This window comes from Eucyclogobius newberryi, unplaced genomic scaffold, assembly GCF_026437365.1.
Source record: "Eucyclogobius newberryi isolate DKJ021-1_F unplaced genomic scaffold, fEucNew1.0.hap1 SCAF_17, whole genome shotgun sequence".
Lineage (NCBI taxonomy): Eukaryota > Metazoa > Chordata > Actinopteri > Gobiiformes > Gobiidae > Eucyclogobius > Eucyclogobius newberryi.
The window spans coordinates 6294234-6317865 of NW_027315801.1; the positions used below are offsets into that span (position 1 = coordinate 6294234).

A 23632-nucleotide genomic window follows, 5' to 3' on the forward strand; every position below is an offset into this window, starting at 1 on the left:
GCATGGCGAGCGACCTGCGAGCGACCTGCGAGCACATGGCGAGCGACCTGCGAGCGCATGGCGAGCGACCTGCGAGCACATGGCGAGCGACCTGCGAGCGCATGGCGAGCGACCTGCAAGCGACCTGCCATCGACCTGCAAGCGCATGGCGAGCGACCTGCGAGCGCATGGCGAGCAACCTGCGAGCACATGGCGAGCGACCTGCGAGCGCATGGCGAGCGACCTGCGAGCGACCTGCAAGCGCTGGGCCCAAAGGTGACGGGAAAGGGTTAATATTTGATGTCTAAAAATGATTTTGGGTTCTGTAGAGGTCTGCGCCGCGCCGAGCAGGACAAGGGCGACTATCAAAGACTGAGCAGCGCCGAGCAGGACGAGAATCTAGATCAAGACCAAATCAAGTCTAAATCAAGACCAAATCAAGTCTACATCAAGACCAAATCAAGTCTAAATCAAGATCGAACCAAGTCTAAATCAAGACCAAATCAAGTCTAAATCAAGACCAAATCAAGTCTAAATCAAGACCAAATCAAGTCTGGATCAGGACGAAATCAAGACGAAATCAAGTCTAAATCAAGTCTAGATCAGGACCAAATCAAGTCTAGATCAAGACCAAATCAAGTCTAGGTCAGGACCAAACCAAGTCTAAATCAAGACCAAATCAAGTCTAGATCAAGACCAAATCAAGTCTAGATCAGGACCAAATCAAGTCTAGATCAAGATCAAATCAAGTCTAGATCAGGACCAAATCAAGTCTAGATCAGGACCAAATCAAGTCTAAATCAAGATCAAATCAAGTCTAGATAAGGACCAAATCAAGACCAGATCAATTCTAGATCAGGACCAAATCAAGTCTAGATTAAGACCAAATCAAGTCTAGATCAGGACCAAATCAAGTCTAAATCAAGATCAAATCAAGTCTAAATCAAGACCAAATCAAGTCTAGATCAGGACCAAATCAAGTCTTGGTCAGGACCAAATCAAGTCTAAATCAAGACCAAATCAAGTCTAAATCAGGACCAAATCAAGTCTAAATCAGGACCAAATCAAGTCTAGATCAAGACCAAATCAAGTCTAGATCGAGACCAAATCAAGTCTAGATCAAGACCAAATCAAATCTAAATCAAGATCAAATCAAGTCTAGATCAGGACCAAATCAAGTCTAGATCAGGACCAAATCAAGTCTAGATCGAGACCAAATCAAGTCTAGATCGAGACCAAATCAAGTCTAGATCGAGACCAAATCAAGTCTAGATCAAGACCAAATCGAGTCTAAATCAGGACCAAACTAAGACACCTCCTGAACTGAGACGAATAACTATTCAAAACAAAAACTAACATCTGGGGTTGAAACTATAACAAGTACTTTGCTGATTGATTCATTTAGCACTTATTCTTTTGATTAATCATGCAAAAGGCACATTTATATCAGATTGTTCCATAAAACCTCTTCTCTCAGAACATGTTTTGCAGTTTGTGTAAAATCCAGAAAACAAACAGTGAATTACTACATATAATGCCACTTTTATAATCGATACTGAGTTGTAATTAACTCATTAACTTGTTTTAGCCTCGATCTCATCCTCATCTTGGTCATGAACGTTGCTGATCTTCTTTAAAGTGTGCAGAGGTGACTCGTGCAGCTCTGGCGCCCTCTGCAGGACGTGGTCTGTGACTGCTGACGTGAGGACGAGAGAGCGTGAGACGGCTCGTGAGTGACAGAGGGAGCAGCCGGACCCCCCCGTGACAGAGCCGGACCCCCCCGTGACAGAACCGGACCCCCGCGTGACAGAACCGGACCCCCGCGTGACAGAGCCGGACCCCCGTGACAGAGCCGGACCCCCGCGTGACAGAGCCGGACCCCCGCGTGACAGAACCGGACCCCCGCGTGACAGAGCCGGACCCCCGCGTGACAGAGCCGGACCCCCGCGTGACAGAGCCGGACCCCCGTGACAGAGCAGGACCCCCGCGTGACAGGGACGTCCCAGCGCGGAGCACGTGTGAGAGGTGTGGCTTTGTTTAAACGTTGCACTGTGAGTTGTGAAAGTATCGATATCACATCTGACTAAATGTATCACAATAAAATAAAAGTCCTCCATCAGTTTTGAAAAGCAACAATTAGGACAAATACTGTACTTATTCATGATTTCAATTTAAAATGTGGGAAAATTCATATTATATTCATGATCTCACTTAATGATGATGAAAGACAGGTTTTAACTTCACTTGGAAAGTTTGAAAAAAAAACAGATTTGATTCATGATTTAAACAATGATTTTAGTAACGATTTCACATAAAAACGTTGAATCCTAACCCTAACCCTAACCCATCATTGAGTCCATCCTCACCTCCTCCATCACCTCCTCCATCACCGTGTGGTACGCTGGAGCCACAGCCAGGGACAAACAGAGACTACAGTGCATTGTGCGCTCTGCTGAGAAGGTGCAGACTTCCATCTCTGCAGGACCAGTACGTTTCCAGGGCTCTGGGACGAGCAGGTGGACATGGGCTATTTGAGCCACTCCCCTCAGGCAGGAGGCCACTCCCCTCAGGCAGGAGGCCACTCCCCTCAGGCAGGAGGCCACTCCCCTCAGGCAGGAGGCCACTCCCCTCAGGCAGGAGGCCACTCCCCTCTGTTGTTCTGTGTCTGTACTTCAGGCTGAGGCAGAACTTGTCGACTCAGCACTGGAGGAATAAGTCGTGTGCTCTTTTTTATCTTCCTCCCTCACACACTCTTTCTTCAGAGGAGGGAACAGTGAGGAAATCCCGCCTCTTGCAGTCACAATGGCCCCCGCGGTTCAGGAGCTGCCAGGGCCAATGGAGCGGCGCGTCACTCACACTCACGGCTCATTTACGGCTCATTCACAGAGCCACTTTCAGCCGCGGCAGCACATTTAAGTTGAATTTGTCGGAAAAAGACTGTTTTGTGGCGACGGGCGAGGAAAGAACGACCGTTGTAACAGAACTTTAAAAAACACACGAGAAACAAGCAGAATATTCCAGAGCAGGAGAAGAAATGTCAGGATTTTGAGATTATTCGTGATTATCGACGCCACAAAACAGTGACATTCACACTCTTCTACAGCGTTATTCCTCGAATATGTGACCAGTTTTATGAAATTGTAAATCATAAATAAAGTGAATTAACTTTAATTTCATAAATAAACTTTCATTAACTTCCAGATGAAAATGCACTTTACAGTTTTCAGAGCATTTATTTACATGAATGTTGCTTCTAAAATGATCACAATTATTATTATTTTTTACTTTTTTAATCAAGAACTAAATAATACTAATGAAAAAGAGACAGTGGAGCTGGAGCCACTCAGGAGGAGAACCAGTTCTTCAGGAGGAGAACCAGTTCTTCAGGAGGAGAACCAGTTCTTCAGGAGAAGAACCAGCTCTTCAGGAGGAGAACCAGTTCTTCAGGAGGAGAACCAGTTCTTCAGGAGGAGAACCAGCTCTTCAGAAGGAGAACCAGTTCTTCAGGAGGAGAACCAGTTCTTCAGGAGGAGAACCAGTTCTTCAGGAGGAGAACCAGCTCTTCAGAAGGAGAACCAGTTCTTCAGGAGGAGAACCAGCTCTTCAGAAGGAGAACCAGTTCATCAGGAGGAGAACCAGTTCTTCAGGCAGATGAAGGACTGTCCATACGGGGTAGAGACTGCTTCACCAGGAGAGGATCATCTGGGTCCACATGTCCTCGGAGTGAGAAAAAGAAAAGGCAATGAACAGACACAAGTGGAATTAAATATTGAATATTGTTTGATAGAATAAGTAGTGTTTATCAGAGGATAGTGCTCAAGCTGCCATACTTCCCCCAGCACAGTTGCTCCTAGGGCAGCATATCTGAAGCTGTGGGTTTATATTTCTGTTCCTAACTGGTCTGACCATAAGCCATTTCAAAGAGGAACGTTTAAGCCTGGTCTTAAATGAAGAGACTTAACGGACAGGAGCTGATTCCATAACACAGGAGCTTGGGAGCTAAACGCTCTACCTCCTACTGTGCTCTTAGAGACTCTTGGGACCACCAGAAGGCTCTACCTCCTACTGTGCTTTTAGAGACTCTTGGGACCACCAGAAGGCTCTACCTCCTACTGTGCTCTTAGAGACTCTTGGGACCACCAGAAGGCTCTACCTCCTACTGTGCTTTTAGAGACTCTTGGGACCACCAGAAGGCTCTACCTCCTACTGTGCTCTTAGAGACTCTTGGGACCACCTGAAGGCCAGCATTTTGAGCAGTATTTGTTTGGATGATATGGTTCTATAGCATCTTTGAGGTAGGATGGGGCCATGTCATTTATGGCTTTGTAAGTCAGGGGTAGGATTTTAAATTTGATTCTAAACTCGACAGGAGCCAGTGAAGAGACTCCAGCACCAGCGTAATGTGCTCTCTTCTTTTAGTTCCTGTTAGTAATCTTGCTGTTTATGGAGCATTTAGGACACGCTGCGAGCGGGAGTAGTCTAATCTAGACGTTACAAATTCATTGATTGATTATGAAGATTTTCAGCATCACTTTTAGGCAGGATTCTTCTGATTTTGGCTGTTGCACAAATGGAAATAGGCTGTTTTACAAGCTTGATTTATATGAGCTTTAAATGAGAGCTCCTGGTCAAATAAGACTCTGAGGTTTCTTACAGTAGAACTAGAGGCTAAACTAACATTGTCCAGTGTGACTATCTGCTCAGATAGAGCATCTCTTAGATGTTTAGGACCAGCACAATGACCTTGTTTTTTTCAGGGTTAAGAAGCAGATAATTAAGTGTCATCCAGGTTTTTATCTCCTTCACACAAGCACTAAGTCTGTCTACTTGATCGCTCTGATCAGGTTTCATTGATAAATACAGCTGAGTGTCGTATGCATAGCAGTGGAAGTTAATGTCATGCTTTCTGATCATATCAGCAGCATATAAAGAGTAAACAGAATTGGACCGAGTACCGAACCCTGTGGCACACCGTAAATTACTTTAGAGCATGGTGAGGAGCTCTTGTTTACATTAACAAATTGGTACCTATCAGATAAATTGGATGTAAAGCAGCTGAGGGCGGGGCCTCTGAGGGCGGGGCCTCTGACACTTACATCACATTGTAACCTCTGCAGTAGAATGTTGTGGTCGATAGTCAAACGCTGAGGTCAGAACCAGGACTGAGACCAGTCCATCGTCTGCAGCTAAGAACAAATCATTTGTGACTTTAACTAGTGCAGTTTCAGTGCTGTGGTGGGCTCTGAACCCTGCTGTGGTGGGTTCTGAACCCTGCTGTGCTGGGCTCTGAACCCTGCTGTGGTGGGCTCTGAACCCTGCTGTGGTGGGCTCTGAACCCTGCTGTGGTGGGCTCTGAACCCTGCTGTGGTGGGCTCTGAACCCTGCTGTGGTGGGCTCTGAACCCTGCTGTGGTGGGCTCTGAACCCTGCTGTGGTGGGTTCTGAACCCTGCTGTGGTGGGCTCTGAACCCTGCTGTGGTGGGCTCTGAACCCTGCTATGGTGGGCTCTGAACCCTGCTATGGTGGGCTCTGAACCCTGCTGTGGTGGGTTCTGAACCCTGCTGTGCTGGGCTCTGAACCCTGCTGTGGTGGGCTCTGAACCCTGCTGTGGTGGGTTCTGAACCCTGCTGTGGTGGGCTCTGAACCCTGCTGTGGTGGGCTCTGAACCCTGCTGTGCTGGGCTCTGAATCCTGACTGGAAAACTTCAAATAAGTTATTGTCCTGTAGGTGGCGACAAAGCTGTTTAACTACAACTTTTTCAAGGATTTTGTCTTTGTTTATAATAGTCCTAATCCTTAATCAACCTAATAATTTTGTTTATATTATTTGATTTTATATTATTTGAATTTAATTGTATATTCTCTTATATTTATTTTATTTATTTATTTTATTATTATTTTTTATTACATTTATTTTATTTTTTAACATAAACAGATAATAAACAGAAAACCACACAAAACGACCAGAGAGTTCAAAAAAATAAATAAAAACACAAGTAGACAACAACTAAAAATAAATAAATACAAAGTCACGACTCATTTAAATCAAAATAAAAGTCCGGCTCCTGCATCGAATTAAACTGACACAAAAAACATAGTTTGATTTTTAATTAACAAATTTAATTAAATTTGTTTTCTCCACCAAAAACTAAACTAATAACTGTAATCGCAGCGTTAATATTTATAAAGCTATTTGTGTGAGATGTTATTTTGCGTCTCCTGCAGCGTCTAATGACATTGTGTTTATTAGTTCATTATGACTTATTCATTAAAAAAGTTATATCTATGAAAAATAATAATAAAGTGCAACGTCAAACCAAGACAGTGGTCATCCAGATTTACGGTTAGAAAATGCAAATATGTTTTGCATATGGGGGGATGCAAGAGAAATAAGCAACTTTTGAGTCCCAGATTGAGGAATATATAATTAATAAATGTAATGTTTAGATTTCATTGATCATAACACGAAGCAAGATCAAAATAGCAATAGGAGCAAACATATTTACAACCCTGAAAAGCCAAAAATACTTGAATGATTTGCGAAAATGTGCAAATCTAACATTTGACATTAATTATACATTGGGACTGTTTTATTCAGTGCTTTTTGTGAATAATCCCGGGTTGAAGGCTCCGAATATTGAAATGCTGCTTTATCAGACAGTCACCAATTCCTTCTAAAAGTTACAAGAAAATAAAAAAGTAAAATCATAATTTCTCACCTTTGGCGCCGCAGTAACCCGGTCTGAACAGCAGGTGGCGGTGGTTTGCAGGGTGATTAGCTGAAGAGGGAAATAAAACAATATTATTTTTTACACCACAGTCACAAAACACTCGTAAATACATCTTAAACAGTCATACTTTTTTCATTTGATTACAGAAACCACAAGGAACCACCAAATTTACCTGCCTGACAATTGGACAGTGCAAAACTAGAATTCTTTTTTTTATATTATTATTATTATTATTATTTGCGTATTCTGAGTACTTTCTAACCGTTTTAAATGACTGCAATGCAACTGTAGCACCGTAAACAAAAATTACAGTGGGATTTTAAAATTAATACACGTCGAACGTACACGATCGGCTAACGGCAACGTCTGACGTCATCGCGTACAGCCGCTGCCGTAAACCGACCGTCGCAAAGCCCTGTCTGCCTTGGCTGCTATTTATTGTTGTCAATGTCTTTGCACTTTCTATGATTTCTACATTATGAAGCTTTTGCGATATAAAGTGTTAGCTTTTTCTGAATTAGACACGTCACGCCGTCGCTTTTAAATGACGTGCTACTCGTGTGCATTGTCGATTATTAGAGAATTAGTGGATTTAGCCAAACAAGTTAGCATTAATGGCTACATACAACACTGAAGGTAAGGTGCATGATTTATTTGGTGAAGCTGTGCAATGCTAGCTTTTCCACATCAGTGCAGTGGAGTTTTTATGCATTTACTTCTTTTTAATGCTCTGTTTTGTCCTGTTTTGTCCTCCAGTTCATTCAGTGGTGCTTGAAGTGAGCCCAGACATTCACATTTGTGGATTGTGCAAGCAGCAGTTCAACAATCTGGATGTTTTCCGGGCTCACAAGCAGAATGAATGTGCCCTGCTATCCTCAGGCACCGGGGTCTCTCCTCCTGCAGCCGCCCTGGCAGGTAAACGTGCCCCCTCTGCGCCTATAATGACCTTTGACCGCAACAAACTGCCCAGTGACGCGTTAAAATGGACAGTTTTAGCACATGCATTGACCACACGCCGCTCTAAAATGCTGCTTAAAGATGAAATTGACGTATTGATGGATTTCGTTTCAGTTGCGATCGTTACAAATCACAATTCTTTCAAACAAAACCGTCAAAATGAACCTGTGAGAGAAAGTATTGAGGCCTGGTGTATATTAGTATTGTTGTGTCCTTGAGCAAATGTGTTATATAAGGTGTACTCTGGCGTGTAAAGCGTTTTAAATAACGCCGATACGATATCCAGTTTACGTGCGACTGTTGTGGCCGATAACCGATATTTGAAGATGCCAATCGTACATTTATGTTTAAGTTATGGTAAAGTTCACAAAGGCATTTAACATTTGCAAATATATTTATCTGGGATGTAAAACTGTTTCTGGTGTGACTGCCGTATTTGTATTGTATTATATTTAATTTGCCTCCTGTTTGTGTTTGTGTTGTTATTCATTAGAGGATGGTTGTATCGCTACATTTACTTATTGTACTGTGTTTATTGTACTTCTTTCTGGTATTATACTTTACCCCTTCTTGAATAATATTTGTATTGAAGTAACTGTCCTACTGGAGTAAAAGTTTAGGTTTCTCTTCGCACTGTGAGGAAAGTGACAAAACCTTTGCTCCTTCAGATATAATATATATAGTTCTCATTTTTGTGAATAACTTAAAAAAAACTGATTTTCTTTAATGTTTTGTTCCTTCACATTTATAAACCACATGTTACGTCGCTCTTAAAGTCACTCAAACTTCAGCAATAATTTCCCCAAATGTGTTTTTTACTGTAATTTGAGTCATTTCTTGACTTTCTCTAAATCAACTTTACTCTTACTTGAGTACAATTTTGACTACTCTACTACTAGTACTACTACTAGTACTAGTACTTGTACTAGTACTAGTACTACTACTACTTCTACTACTACTTCTACTACTGCTACTACTGCTACTACTATAATATACAATTTTGGATCAGGTTTCATGAGTCACAGTTGTTTTACTTTGTAGGATTTTGTTGTTAAAATATATTCCAAATGTTTTTGTGTAAATTTGGGGATTTTTATCAATTATTCCTTTTAAATATATTATTTATTATCTGGACGTTAGAGCTGGCACAATACATTCACCATACAATAGCAATTTCAATATATTAAGATAAGATAAGATATTCCTTTATTGTCCCACATGGGGAAATTTCATTGGTGCAACGCAGGTAGATACAGAGATAGATACAGAAGAACAGATCACTTATAGGAAGTCTGAAAAACACTTTCAGTAGAAGATCTCCTATAAATAAATAAAAACTCCCATAGACAAATGAATAAATAAATAAATAAATACCATTGCATGTGATCACGACAGTAATTGCACATGAATGTGTCACGACAGCACATAGATTGCACATGAATTTCATAGTAATTGCACATGAATTGCACATGAATTCCAACAGCAATTGCACATATGACAGAATTGCACATGGTTAGGTCAGTATTGCGAGTGTTCAGTACTAACAGTTTTTGTTATAAAGTCTGACAGCAGCAGAAGGAAAGACCTACGGAACCTTTCCTTCACACATCGAGGGTGGATCAGTCTCTCACTGAAGCTGCTCTCCAGAGCGGACAGAGTGTCCTGCAGGGGGTGACACTCATGGTCCAGCATAGATGTGAATCTAGCCAGGACCCTTCTGTCCCCCACCTCCTGCACCGAGTCCAGAGCACAGCCCAGGACGGAGCTGGACTTCTTGATGACTCTGTCCAGCCTCTTCCTCTCCCTCTCTGTGATGCTGCTGCTCCAGCAGGCCACACTGTACAGGAGGGCTGATGCCACCACAGAGTCGTAGAAGGTCTTCAGGAGTGGCCCTGTCACTCCAAAAGACCTGAGTCTTCTCAGGAGGTAGAGCCGACTCTGGCTCTTCCTGTACAGTGCGTCTGTGTTATGAGTCCAGTCCAGTTTGTGGTTCAGATGAACACCCAGGTACTTGTATGAGTCCACTCTCTCAATGTCCCGTCCCTGGATGTTCACTGGTGAGGGGGCAGTGGGGTGGCGTCTGCGGAAATCCACCATCATCTCCTTGGTCTTCCCCGCGTTGATGAGGAGGTGGTTCCGCTGACACCAGTCCACAAAGTCCTGCGCCAGTCCTCCGTACTCCGCGTCATCGTCGTCCGTGATGAGTCCGATGATGGCAGAGTCGTCAGAGAACTTCTGCAGGACACAGCTGTCCGTGTCATGTCTGAAGTCTGCAGTGTAAAGGGTGAAGAGAAAGGGCGCGAGGACAGTGCCCTGGGGCGCCCCCACACTGCAGGTCCGAGTGTCAGACACACAGTTCCGGGCTCTCACAAACTGGGGTCGGTCTGTGAGGTAGTCCAGGATCCACTCTGCCAGGTCATACTCCACACCAGCCGTCTCCAGCTTGTCCCTCAGGAGCAGCGGCTGGATGGTGTTGAAGGCGCTGGAAAGATCGAAGAACAGGATCCTCACAGAGCTGCCAGGCTTTTCCTGGCGGTGCAGCAGGGAGATGACTGCGTCCTCCACTCCGATGCCAGACCGATATGCAAACTGCAGCGGGTCCATGGCTGAGCTCACGGTGGAGCGGAGGTGGTCCAGGACTAGCCTGTCTTCATCAGGTGGGACGTGAGAGCCACTGGCCTGAAGCTGTTGAGGTCTTTGGGGCGCGGTGTCTTGGGCACAGGTACCAGACAGGAGGTCTTCCAGACCTGTGGTACCACCCTCAGCTTCAGGCTCATGTTGAAGACATGCTCCATAACTCCACACAGTTCATCTGCGCAGGACTTAAGGAGCCTGGGGCTGATGCCGTCAGGTCCTGCTGCCTTCCTCACTTTAATCCTCTTCAGCTCACTCCTCACCTGTGCTGCTGTGACAGTCAGTGGTTGGCAGGGGGACTGTGTGCTGGGGGGATGGGTGAGTCCAGGCGAAGTGGGGAGATGATGGTCCGGGGCAGATAAGCGAAGAGGAACAGATGCAGGGAATTAATACATGATATACATATTCAACATGAGTAAATATTGCAATACTACAAATAATAAATAAATAACATAATAAGTAGGTTTGAATTGCACTGCAGTTCACAAAGTACTACCATTCAGTATTATTAGGAACTGTAATATATAAGTATAAACAGTAAATACAACAGTAAACGTGTGAATGTGCAGTACTGTGTGTATTCGATGGCGTGAAAGTCGTGCAGTTTGAACATAATCCTCCGTCTCGTTTGCAGATCCTCACGCCGAGTTTGTCTTCGAGGAAACGTTTAAATCCGGCGTCATGAGAAGCGCCAAAAAGTCCTCGAGCAAAACCCCCAAAACGCCCCAAAAACGAGCGAAACCGGCGACGGCGTCGAGGAGACAAAGCTGCTGTTTCTCAGGTGGGTGCTCTTCACGCCCCCTGTGGCTCCGGGGGGAACTGCACTCTGCGCCGCGGGAAGCGTCTGACTGTAGGATGTGTTTGTCGTGTTTAAGGTTGCACTTTTAAAACGCAGTACGGCCAAAAAGATATGGACCGGCACCTCAAGACTCACACGGGTAAGTCACGGCATTTTTTACACCAAATTTAAAAATAAAATACTGTAGAACTGCAACTAAATATTATTTTAGCAGTCAGCAAATATTTTTTATTATTTGGCGACTTGTCAAAAATGTGTTTCTATTGTACATTTTTAATACATTATCAATGAAATAATATTGAAAAATCGTGACGGATTTATTATTTTTTAACTTAAAAGTATCAAAAGTGTAGTCAAATGTTTTTTTAAAGTTTGAATTGTCCAGGTCAGTGTGTTTCTTCCTTTTTTGGAGCCATGGCACATTTTTCTGGTGGAAAAGATCCCGAAATGACCAAGTCCAAAAATGTATATCATGTGGAATATTGTCCACTGTCAGATTATTTAAATTTGGCAATAGTTCAGTTTTGCTTTTGTTTTTTGGTGCAGATGTTGGCTCGGGACACTCCCAAATGGTAAATTATTCCATTAATTTAATTTGTTTTAATCCAAATTATACATTTTTCCAAGGCACAGGTGAAAATAAACTGCTCAGGACACGCCCAATGTTCACATGTCCATATTCGCCTGTTTCCTGGTACGAATGTGGCGTTCGAGTGTCGGTAGCGGTCGGAGAGGCCGACGGCACAGATCGCCAGCCTTTGCTTCAATCACTCTGTCCCAGGGCAGACGTGTCGACAGATTACCTCAGTAGCTCAGATTGAATGAATATTTTCTGGACTATAAATTTCTATACGTTTTTTTTCATAGTTTTGGCCGGGGTGCGACTTATACTTCTTTACTTATACTTCTATACTTATACTTCGGAGCGACTTATTTGTGATATAATTTGTTATTTTCACACTTGCAACCGCATTTCATACTCCAGTGCGACTTATATATGTTTTTTATCTTCTCTATTATGCATTTTTTGGCTGCCACTTATAGTTCAGAAAATACGATAAAGTCGGCAGTGTAAAGCGCGTCGTCATGGTGTATTCTAAGCGGTCGTGTCCCGGTGGTGGCGGCGTGTGTCCAGGAGAGAAGCCGTTCGAGTGCGAGCTGTGCCAGAAGCGCTTCAGCCGGCGGGACAAGCTGAACATGCACAGCCGCACGCACACGGGCGAGAAGCCGCACAAGTGCAAGCTGTGCGCGTACGCCGCCGCCGACAGCAGCAGCCTCAAGAAGCACCTGCGCATCCACTTTGACGAGCGCCCGTTCAAGTGCCAGATCTGTCCCTACGCCAGCCGCAACTCCAGCCAGCTGACCGTGCACCTGCGCTCGCACACCGGTAAAACGCTGACACGCCCGGTAAAACGCTGACACGCCCGGTACAGCACTGACATGCGCGGTGATGAAGCACTGACATGCGCGGTGATGAAGCACTGACACGCCCGGTGATGAAGCACTGACACGCCTGTGCACCTGTGCTCGCACACCGGTAAAACGCTGACACGCCCGGTACAGCACGGACACGCCCGGTGATGAAGCACTGACACGCCCGGTGATGAAGCACTGACACGCCCATGCACCTGCGCTCGCACACCTGTAAAACACTGACACGCCCGGTACAGCACTGACACGCCCGGTACAGCACTGACACGCCCGGTACAGCACTGACACGCCCGGTACAGCACTGACACGCCCGGTACAGCACTGACACGCCCGGTACAGCACTGACACGCCCGGTACAGCACTGACACGCCCGGTACAGCACTGACACGCCCGGCGATAAGGCGCTGACACGCCTGGTAATAAAGCACTAATATATATATCACTACCTTTGTTGGATTTGTGAACTACCTAAAAATAATATTGAACAGACGTGAACTGCAGTGTTTCAGCTTCTCTTTGGTCCAAACTGTTCCTCTAACTACAATGAACAGATAAAAACGTGTGGTTCTGTTGTCGTAGGCGACGCCCCGTTCCAGTGCCAACAGTGCGACGCCAAGTTCAAGATCAACTCCGACCTGAAGCGCCACCTGCGGATCCACTCGGGCGAAAAACCGTACAAATGTGACTACTGTGAATACCGCTGCGCCATGAAAGGCAACCTCAAGTGTCACGTCTACACCAAGCACGCCACGCCCAACGCCTTCGAATGCGCGCACTGCGGCTTCAAATGCACCGGCAAAACCGCGCTACTCCAGCACGCCCGCGAGCACCAGCGCAAGCAGGCTGTCCAGTGCTCCAAGTGCAGTTACTCCTGCTCCAGCAAGGGGGCGCTCAGAGTCCACGAGAGGATCCACTCCGACGAGAAGCCTTTCAAGTGCCAACTCTGCGACTTTGCGTCCAAACAGCGCAGCAACTTGGTCATCCATAAAAACAAAGTGCACGGCGACAAACCGGAAGATGTCGTCAAAAGTAAAGCGAGCAGGAATAGAAACGGCGAACTGTCGAAGCCGCTGAACAACTCCCGCTACCGGGCCAAACTGGACGCCGCCCGAGCTTTTTCCTGCGATTTCTGCGACGCGGCGTTCGTGAGGGAAGATTCGCTCCGAAGTCACAAAAAGCAGCACAAAGAAAGCCAAAATAACGTGTTGGAACTGCAGCTGCCGACGCCATCCAACGTGGTCACGACGTCGCAGTGCAACGCCCGGCTCGACGGTCTCTCCGCGGCGGCGCCAGTGACGTCGCAGCTTAAAATCATCGTGTCGCAGGAATTCCCCGACTCGGACAACTCGAGTAAAGCCAACATGGTCCTGCTGAGCCAAGAGAGCCAGAACATGGTGGTCAACTCCATGCTGCAGCAGGTGAACTTGCAGCCGATCGCCGCGCCGGGTCTCGAGCCGCAAACCGTGCTCCTGACGCAGCTCTGTCCCGACCAAGCGGCAAACTCGTTCTTGCAGAGACCCCTGGACCAGACGTTCATTTGCTCCGAGCTGGAGAGTCTCAAAGCGCTCATACAGGAGGGCGGGACGGAGGTGACGGTGGTGACGGAGGACAACGAGGCCCGGCTGGCGGCGACGACGACGGCGGCGACGAGCGCGGACGAGATCTGCGGACGGGCGCTGGACTGCTTGGAGAGGTCGGCGCCGGTGGACGTGGGCCTGGAGAGCGCGCTGCTGATGCCCAGTTTGAGCCTGGGGAGTCAGAACGTGGTCATCCACAGCGTGCCGCTCATACTGTCGACGCAGGCGGAGGAAAGCGTGATGAGTCAGCAGCTTCAACGGACGATTTACTGCAGCTCGGACGCGTTGGACGGACTTCCGTAAACGAGCGGCGCGTTTGTACTGCGGTTTTTGAATGTTGAACGAGATGTTTGTGCGCGTTTTTTCTGACAAGTGTTCTTTTTAGGCGAGACGCTGTGGGCGGAACGTACGTGCGGAACCAACAGAAGTGTCAAATCGACTTAAATATTTCGTAGATTTCACTTAATCCACATTTTTTCCCCCACAGAGACGGATGTTGAAGTAGCTCCTACAAACGCCAAACTTTACAATCTGGTTCTGGACAAGATTTTGACGAAATGTTCTGAAGAATTTTTTGATATCTAATTCTACGTCTGATTTATTACAGTTTCAAGTTTAAAAAAATTGGCGAGATTTGACGTTTTTGGCACATTTTCTGTCGGATATAGTTTACTGAAAAACTAAATAATAATAATACCACTCTCTAATTTTCTTTGTATCTAATATGTCACAAGAAATTAAACCCGGCTCTGTCCATTTGCCAGATTCAAATGTACCGAAAATGCGCAATTTTGGCATTTTTTATGCATAAAACGCTCTTTCTGTTTGAAAACGTGACATGATGAAAAACATTTTTTTCTTACATTTATGCAAGTAAACAACAGAAGAAGTTTCATCTGGATGTATTTCAATTTAAAAAAAAAATCCCATCTGCAGCGTCTGGCTTTAAAACGGCGATTGGGTTTCACGCTTTCAAATGCGTCCACGACGTTCAAATTTGAGAAAACGCTGGAACGTGTTTGTCGAGGTTTGAACTTAATTTCCGTAATTGTATCCTCTACAGCGATCATGATTCAGTTTATTTCATGACCGTAACCACTACGTTGTTGACGACAGGTTACCTGGGCGACGATCCCTCTAGCCGTTCACTATAACACAATGGTCCAAACGTTGTGCTTTTCGACTGACATTTTCTGCGACTTGAATGTTGCCACGGCGATCACTTGAATAATGCCACAACTGCTGTGTAAAAGCAGCATTTTTTTCATTTTATCTCGCTTTAATTTGACGTTTCGTCTTTTATGACTTGTGAATGTGACGGGATTAAAACAAAATGCACTTTTCTGTGAGTTTATGAACGGGCATGTGTTTAAATCATGTTTAGTTTGTTATAAATGACACAGAGCTTGGATAGAACACGTCTGGAGTCACTTGAGTTCTTCCCTGTTGTGGCCTGAAGGTGGCAGTAAAGCAGTGCAATGTGACTTCCTCTGGCTTCTTCTCCTTCTGTAATGAACGAATGAACACGTTATTATGAGTGTGAATTAAGAATATTTATGTTGACTTCAACTGTTGGAAGGATCGTGTACGTGCTCTGGTGTACTTTACTGACACAAAGGAATATCTCATTATTTGTTGCTGGATGATATTGTCACGGTTGTTTTGATGCAAAATTTGAATATGGAGCGTATTTTCTGTAATAAAAGTAAAAATGAGCTCTAACAGAAACGTCTCGTGTTGACTCCAAACAAGAGGAAAATGTGATGTTTCTGCACTTTTGCCGTTCGTTTGGAGATTCTTCCAGAACATGTCACATCAATATATTAGTTACTATCGCGCACCTGTTATTGATAACTTGTACTTTATGTAAATATATTAACAGTAATTTTAGGTGTTTGATTTGAACATGTTCACATTATTTCTGACATAGGTTTAAATAATTTTAAATTTATATATATTTATATATTATATCACAAACAAATAAACATATTCACAATTTGTCCCGCCCACTTAGAAAATCTAACCAATCACAGTACAGTTGTCTGACAGCACTGCAACCGGGTTTAGACCTGGTTTAGTCCTGGTTTAAACCAGGTTTAGTCCAGGTTCAGACTTGGTTTGTCCAGGTTTAGTCCTGGTTTAGGCCTGGTTTATTCCTGGTTTAGGCCTGGTTTAGTCCTGGTTTAGACCTGATTTAGTCCTGGTTTAGGCCTGGTTTAGTCCTGGTTTAGACCTGATTTAGTCCTGGTTTAGGCCTGGTTTAGTCCTGGTTTAGGCCTGGTTTAGTCCTGGTTTAGGCCTGGTTTATTCCTGGTTTAGACCTGGTTTAGTCCTGGTTTAGGCCTGGTTTATTCCTGGTTTAGACCTGGTTTAGTCCTGGTTTAGTCCTGGTTTAGGCCTGGTTTAGGCCTGGTTTAGTCCTGGTTTAGTCCTGGTTTAGACTTGGTTTAGTCCTGGTTTAGGCCTGGTTTATTCCTGGTTTAGACCTGGTTTAGTCCTGGTTTAGTCCTGGTTTAGTCCTGGTTTAGTCCTGGTTTAGGCCTGGTTTAGACCTGTTTTCTTGATTGTCAGTCCAGAAGTGTGTAAACGTGTCTTTGACTGTAGCTGTGGTTTACGTGTCAGTAAAATACAACATGAACTGACCCACAAAAGGTTTTCTATCCAGACGATTTGCACGACATTTGAATGTGGCACATCTTCAGAACAACACGATGTCATCTGTGGCTCCACCCAGCTCAGGTCGAGATCTTTGACCTTATGGAAGACATTGACACATTTTACCAAATCAAACTGGAAGAATTGATTGAGTTCAGACTTGACTCACTCTCTTCATGAGAAACACATTTTTAAGACTCATATTTTGCTTTCACCTGAAGAGAAACTTGATCCACGATTTGCCTATTTCCCTAGAAAAGGAGTGGAAGATGCAAAACTTTAATTATTGAACTCTGCGTGCAAGCGCCTTGAAAACTCAAGTGAGACTTTCATTTTCCACCTCTTCCTCTGCATTTACAATTATCTTGACTTAAACGTTTCAAAAATGGACAATATGTCGTGGCAGTGTGAAGTCTTTTGTATATTGTTGTGTACTGCTGCGTTGAGTTCCTCTTTTTACACTGTGAAATAGACACAGTGTCCACTTATATATGTTTGTTTATGGATTATATATGTTTATTTATGGGTTATATATGTTAAGATAAGATAAGATATTCCTTTATTGTCCACATGGGGAAATTTCATTGATGCAACGCAGGTAGATACAGAAGAAAAGAACAGATCACTTATAGGAAGTTTGAAAAAACACTTTCAGTTGAAGATCTACTATAAACAATAACTCCTATAGACAAAACCTCCCATTTCCCAACAAGGGATGGAGGGAAAAAAATAAAGATAAAAATAAATAAATACATAAATACCATTGCATGTGATCACGACAGTAATTGCACATGAATATGTTAATGTGTTATATATGTTTTTTATGTGTTGTATATCTTTATGTGTGTGTTATATGTTCATTTGTGTTATATATCTTTATTTATGGGTTATATATATCTTATATATGTTTATTTATTTGTGTATTATATGTTCATTTATGTGTTATATATGTTTATTTATGTGTTATTTATCTTTATTTATGTTATATATCTTTATGTGTTATGTATCTTTATTTATGGGTTATATATGTGTTATATATGTTTATGTGTGTGTTATATGTTCATTTATGTGTTATATATGTTTATTTATGGGTTATATATGTGTTATATATGTTCATTTATGTGTCATATATGTTCATTTATGTGTCATATGTTTATGTATGGGTTGTATATCTGTTATATATCTTCATTTATGTGTTATATATCTTTATTTATGGGTTATATATCTTCATTTATGTGTTATATATCATTATTTATGGGTTATATATCTGTTATATATGTTCATTTATGTGTTATTTATCTTTATGAGTTTTATGTTTATGTGTTATATATGTGCTATATATGTTTATGTATGTGTTATATATGTTTATTTATGTGTTATATATCTTTATTTATGGGTTATATGTTTATTTATGGGTTATATATGTGTTATATATGTTTATTTATGGGTGTGTTATATGTTCATTTATGTGTTATATATGTTTATTTATGTGTTACATATGTTTACTTATGTGTTATACATCTTTGTGTTATATATTTTTATTTATGGGTTATATATGTGTTGTATATGTTTATTTATGTGTGTGTTATATGTTCATTTATGTGTTATATATATTTATTTATGTGTTATATATGTTTATTTATGTGTTATATAGCTTTATGTGTTATATATCTTTATGTGTTATTGCTCTATGAATGCTGCAGATGAATTCCCAGTATAATCTATTTGTCGATATAAAAATAATGCTATAAACGCTTTGCTTAGTTTAATGCTATAAACGCTTTGCTAAGTTTAATGCTATAAACGCTTTGCTTAGTTTAATGCTATAAATGCTTTGCTAAGTTTAATGCTATAAACGCTTTGCTAAGTTTAATGACATAAACGCTTTGCTAAGTTTAATGCTATAAACGCTTTGCTAAGTTTAATGCTATAAACGCTTTGCCAAGTTTAATGCTATAAACGCTTTGCTAAGTTTAATGCTATAAACGCTTTGCTAAGTTTAATATTATAAACGCTTTGCTAAGTTTAATAATATAAACGCTTTGCTAAGTTTAATGCTATAAACGCTTTGCTAAGTTTAATATTATAAACGCTTTGCTAAGTTTAATAATATAAACGCTTTGCTAAGTTTAATAATATAAACGCTTTGCTAAGTTTAATGCTATAAACGCTTTGCTAAGTTTAATGCCGTAAACGCTTTGCTAAGTTTAATGCCGTAAACACTATGCTAAGTTTAATGCCGTAAACCTTTGCTAAGTTTAATGTCGTAAACGCTTTGCTAAGTTTAACGCCGTAAACGCTTTGCCAAGTTTAATGCGTAAACGTTTGCTAAGTTTAATGCTATAAACGCTTTGCTAAGTTTAATGCCGTAAACACTTTGCTAAGTTTAATGCTATAAACGCTTTGCTAAGTTTAATGCCGTAAATGCTTTTCTAAGTTTAATGCTATAAACGCTTTGCTAAGTTTAATGCCGTAAACGCTTTGCTAAGTTTAATGCCGTAAACGCTTTGCTAAGTTTAATGCCGTAAACGCTTTGCTAAGTTTAATGCCGTAAACGTTTGCTAAGTTTAATGCTATAAACGCTTTGCTAAGTTTAATGCCGTAAACGTTTGCTAAGTTTAATGCCATAAACGCTTTGCCAAGTTTAATGCTATAAACGCTTTGCTAAGTTTAATGCCGTAAACGCTTTGCTAAGTTTAATGCCGTAAACGCTTTGCTAAGTTTAATGCTATAAACGCTTTGCTAAGTTTAATGCCGTAAACGTTTGCTAAGTTTAATGCCGTAAACCTTTGCTAAGTTTAATGTCTGAAACGCTTTGCTCAGTTTAATGCCATAAACGCTTTGCTAAATTTAATGCCATAAACGCTTTGCTAAGTTTAATGCTATAAACGCTTTGCTAAGTTTAATGCTATAAACGCTTTGCTAAGTTTAATGCTATAAACGCTGTGCTAAGTTTAATAATATAAACGCTTTGCTAAGTTTAATAATATAAACGCTTTGCTAAGTTTAATGCTATAAACGCTTTGCTAAGTTTAATGCCGTAAACACTATGCTAAGTTTAATGCCGTAAACCTTTGCTAAGTTTAATGTTGTAAACGCTTTGCTAAGTTTAATGCTATAAACGCTTTGCTAAGTTTAATGCCGTAAACGTTTGCTAAGTTTAATGCTATAAACGCTTTGCTAAGTTTAATGCCGTAAACGCTTTGCTAAGTTTAATGCCGTAAACGTTTGCTAAGTTTAATGCTATAAACGCTTTGCTAAGTTTAATGCCGTAAACGCTTTACTAAGTTTAATGCCGTAAACGCTTTGCTAAGTTTAATGCTATAAACGCTTTGCTAAGTTTAATGCCGTAAACGTTTGCTAAGTTTAATGCCGTAAACGCTTTGCTAAGTTTAATGCCGTAAACGCTTTGCTAAGTTTAACGCCGTAAACGCTTTGCTAAGTTTGATGCCGTAAACGTTTGCTAAGTTTAATGCTATAAACGCTTTGCTAAGTTTAATGCCGTAAACGCTTTACTAAGTTTAATGCCGTAAACGCTTTGCTAAGTTTATTGCTATAAACGCTTTGCTAAGTTTAATGCCGTAAACGCTTTGCTAAGTTTAACGCCGTAAACGTTTGCTAAGTTTAACGCCGTAAACGTTTGCTAAGTTTAATGCCGTAAACCTTTGCTAAGTTTAATGCCGTAAACGCTTTGCTAAGTTTAACGCCGTAAACGTTTGGTAAGTTTAATGTCTTAAACGCTTTGCTCAGTTTAATGCCATAAACGCTTTGCTAAGTTTAATGCCGTAAACGTTTGCTAAGTTTAATGCCGTAAACGCTTTGCTAAGTTTAAAGCTATAAAGGCTTTGCTAAGTTTAATGCCGTAAACGCTTTGCTAAGTTTAATGCCGTAAACGTTTGCTAAGTTTAATGCTATAAACACTTTGCTAAGTTTAACGCCGTAAACGCTTTGCTAAGTTTAATGCCGTAAACATTTGCTAAGTTTAATGCTATAAACGCTTTTCTAAGTTTAATGCCGTAAACGCTTTACTAAGTTTAATGCCGTAAACGTTTGCTAAGTTTAATGCTATAAACGCTTTGCTAAGTTTAATGCCGTAAACGCTTTGCTAAGTTTAATGCCGTAAACGCTTTGCTAAGTTTAACGCCGTAAACGCTTTGCTAAGTTTAACGCCGTAAACGCTTTGGTAAGTTTAATGCCGTAAACGTTTGCTAAGTTTAATGCTATAAACGCTTTGCTAAGTCTAATGCCGTAAACGCTTTACTAAGTTTAATGCCGTAAACGCTTTGCTAAGTTTAATGCTATATATGCTTTGCTAAGTTTAATGCCGTAAACGCTTTGCTAAGTTTAATGCCGTAAACGTTTGCTAAGTTTAATGCTATAAACGCTTTGCTGAGTTTAATGCCGTAAACGCTTTGCTAAGTTTAACGCCGTAAACGTTTGCTAAGTTTAATGCCGTAAACGCTTTGCTAAGTTTAATGCTATAAACGCTTTTTTAAGTTTAATGCCGTAAACGCTTTGCTAAGTTTAATGCCGTAAACCTTTGCTAAGTTTAATGCCGTAAACGTTTGCTAAGTTTAACGCCGTAAACGTTTGCTAAGTTTAATGTCTTAAACGCTTTGCTCAGTTTAATGCCGTAAACGCTTTGCTAAGTTTAATGCTATAAACGCTTTGCTAAGTTTAATGCCGTAAACGCTTTACTAAGTTTAATGCCGTAAACGCTTTGCTAAGTTTAATGCTATAAACGCTTTGCTAAGTTTAATGCCGTAAACGCTTTGCTAAGTTTAATGCCGTAAACGCTTTGCTAAGTTTAATGCCGTAAACGCTTTGCTAAGTTTAATGCCGTAAAAGCTTTACTAAGTTTAATGCCGTAAACGCTTTGCTAAGTTTAATGCTATAAACGCTTTGCTAAGTTTAATGCCGTAAACGTTTGCTAAGTTTAATGCCGTAAACCTTTGCTAAGTTTAATGTCTGAAACGCTTTGCTCAGTTTAATGCCATAAACGCTTTGCTAAGTTTAATGTCGTAAACGCTTTGCTAAGTTTAATGCTATAAACGCTTTGCTAAGTTTAATGCCGTAAACGCTTTGCTAAATTTAATGCCATAAACGCTTTGCTAAGTTTAATGCTATAAACGCTTTGCTAAGTTTAATGCTATAAACGCTTTGCTAAGTTTAATGCTATAAACGCTGTGCTAAGTTTAATAATATAAACGCTTTGCTAAGTTTAATGTCGTAAACGCTTTGCTAAGTTTAATGCTATAAACGCTGTGCTAAGTTTAATAATATAAACGCTCTGCTAAGTTTAATGCTATAAACGCTTTGCTAAGTTTAATGCTATAAACGCTTTGCTAAGTTTAATGCCGTAAACACTATGCTAAGTTTAATGCCGTAAACCTTTGCTAAGTTTAATGTTGTAAACGCTTTGCTAAGTTTAATGCTATAAACGCTTTGCTAAGTTTAATGCCGTAAACGTTTGCTAAGTTTAATGCTATAAACGCTTTGCTAAGTTTAATGCCGTAAACGCTTTGCTAAGTTTAATGCCGTAAACGTTTGCTAAGTTTAATGCTATAAACGCTTTGCTAAGTTTAATGCCGTAAACGCTTTACTAAGTTTAATGCCGTAAACGCTTTGCTAAGTTTAATGCTATAAACGCTTTGCTAAGTTTAATGCCGTAAACGTTTGCTAAGTTTAATGCCGTAAACGCTTTGCTAAGTTTAATGCCGTAAACGCTTTGCTAAGTTTATCGCCGTAAACGCTTTGCTAAGTTTGATGCCGTAAACGTTTGCTAAGTTTAATGCTATAAACGCTTTGCTAAGTTTAATGCCGTAAACGCTTTACTAAGTTTAATGCCGTAAACGCTTTGCTAAGTTTATTGCTATAAACGCTTTGCTAAGTTTAATGCCGTAAACGCTTTGCTAAGTTTAACGCCGTAAACGTTTGCTAAGTTTAATGCCGTAAACCTTTGCTAAGTTTAATGCCGTAAACGCTTTGCTAAGTTTAACGCCGTAAACGTTTGGTAAGTTTAATGTCTTAAACGCTTTGCTCAGTTTAATGCCATAAACGCTTTGCTAAGTTTAATGCCGTAAACGTTTGCTAAGTTTAATGCCGTAAACGCTTTGCTAAGTTTAAAGCTATAAAGGCTTTGCTAAGTTTAATGCCGTAAACGCTTTGCTAAGTTTAATGCCGTAAACGTTTGCTAAGTTTAATGCTATAAACACTTTGCTAAGTTTAACGCCGTAAACGCTTTGCTAAGTTTAATGCCGTAAACATTTGCTAAGTTTAATGCTATAAACGCTTTTCTAAGTTTAATGCCGTAAACGCTTTACTAAGTTTAATGCCGTAAACGTTTGCTAAGTTTAATGCTATAAACGCTTTGCTAAGTTTAATGCCGTAAACGCTTTGCTAAGTTTAATGCCGTAAACGCTTTGCTAAGTTTAACTCCGTAAACGCTTTGCTAAGTTTAACGCCGTAAACGCTTTGGTAAGTTTAATGCCGTAAACGTTTGCTAAGTTTAATGCTATAAACGCTTTGCTAAGTCTAATGCCGTAAACGCTTTACTAAGTTTAATGCCGTAAACGCTTTGCTAAGTTTAATGCTATATATGCTTTGCTAAGTTTAATGCCGTAAACGCTTTGCTAAGTTTAATGCCGTAAACGTTTGCTAAGTTTAATGCTATAAACGCTTTGCTAAGTTTAATGCCGTAAACGCTTTGCTAAGTTTAATGCCGTAAACGCTTTGCTGAGTTTAATGCCGTAAACGCTTTGCTGAGTTTAACGCCGTAAACGTTTGCTAAGTTTAATGCCGTAAACGCTTTGCTAAGTTTAATGCTATAAACGCTTTTTTAAGTTTAATGCCGTAAACGCTTTGCTAAGTT

General features: G+C 41.3%; 1 protein-coding gene across 1 annotated transcript; it reads left to right on the forward strand.

The window, feature by feature from the left end:
- Positions 1-7128: 7128 nt before the first annotated feature.
- Positions 7129-14694, forward strand: zfp64 (zinc finger protein 64 homolog (mouse)). Its single transcript, XM_072448844.1, has 6 exons — positions 7129-7344; positions 7465-7623; positions 10934-11080; positions 11175-11237; positions 12234-12485; positions 13109-14694. Exons 1-6 carry the CDS (start codon positions 7323-7325, stop codon positions 14407-14409), a joined length of 1944 nt encoding a protein of 647 aa, XP_072304945.1. The 5' UTR covers positions 7129-7322; the 3' UTR covers positions 14410-14694.
- Positions 14695-23632: the final 8938 nt, after the last annotated feature.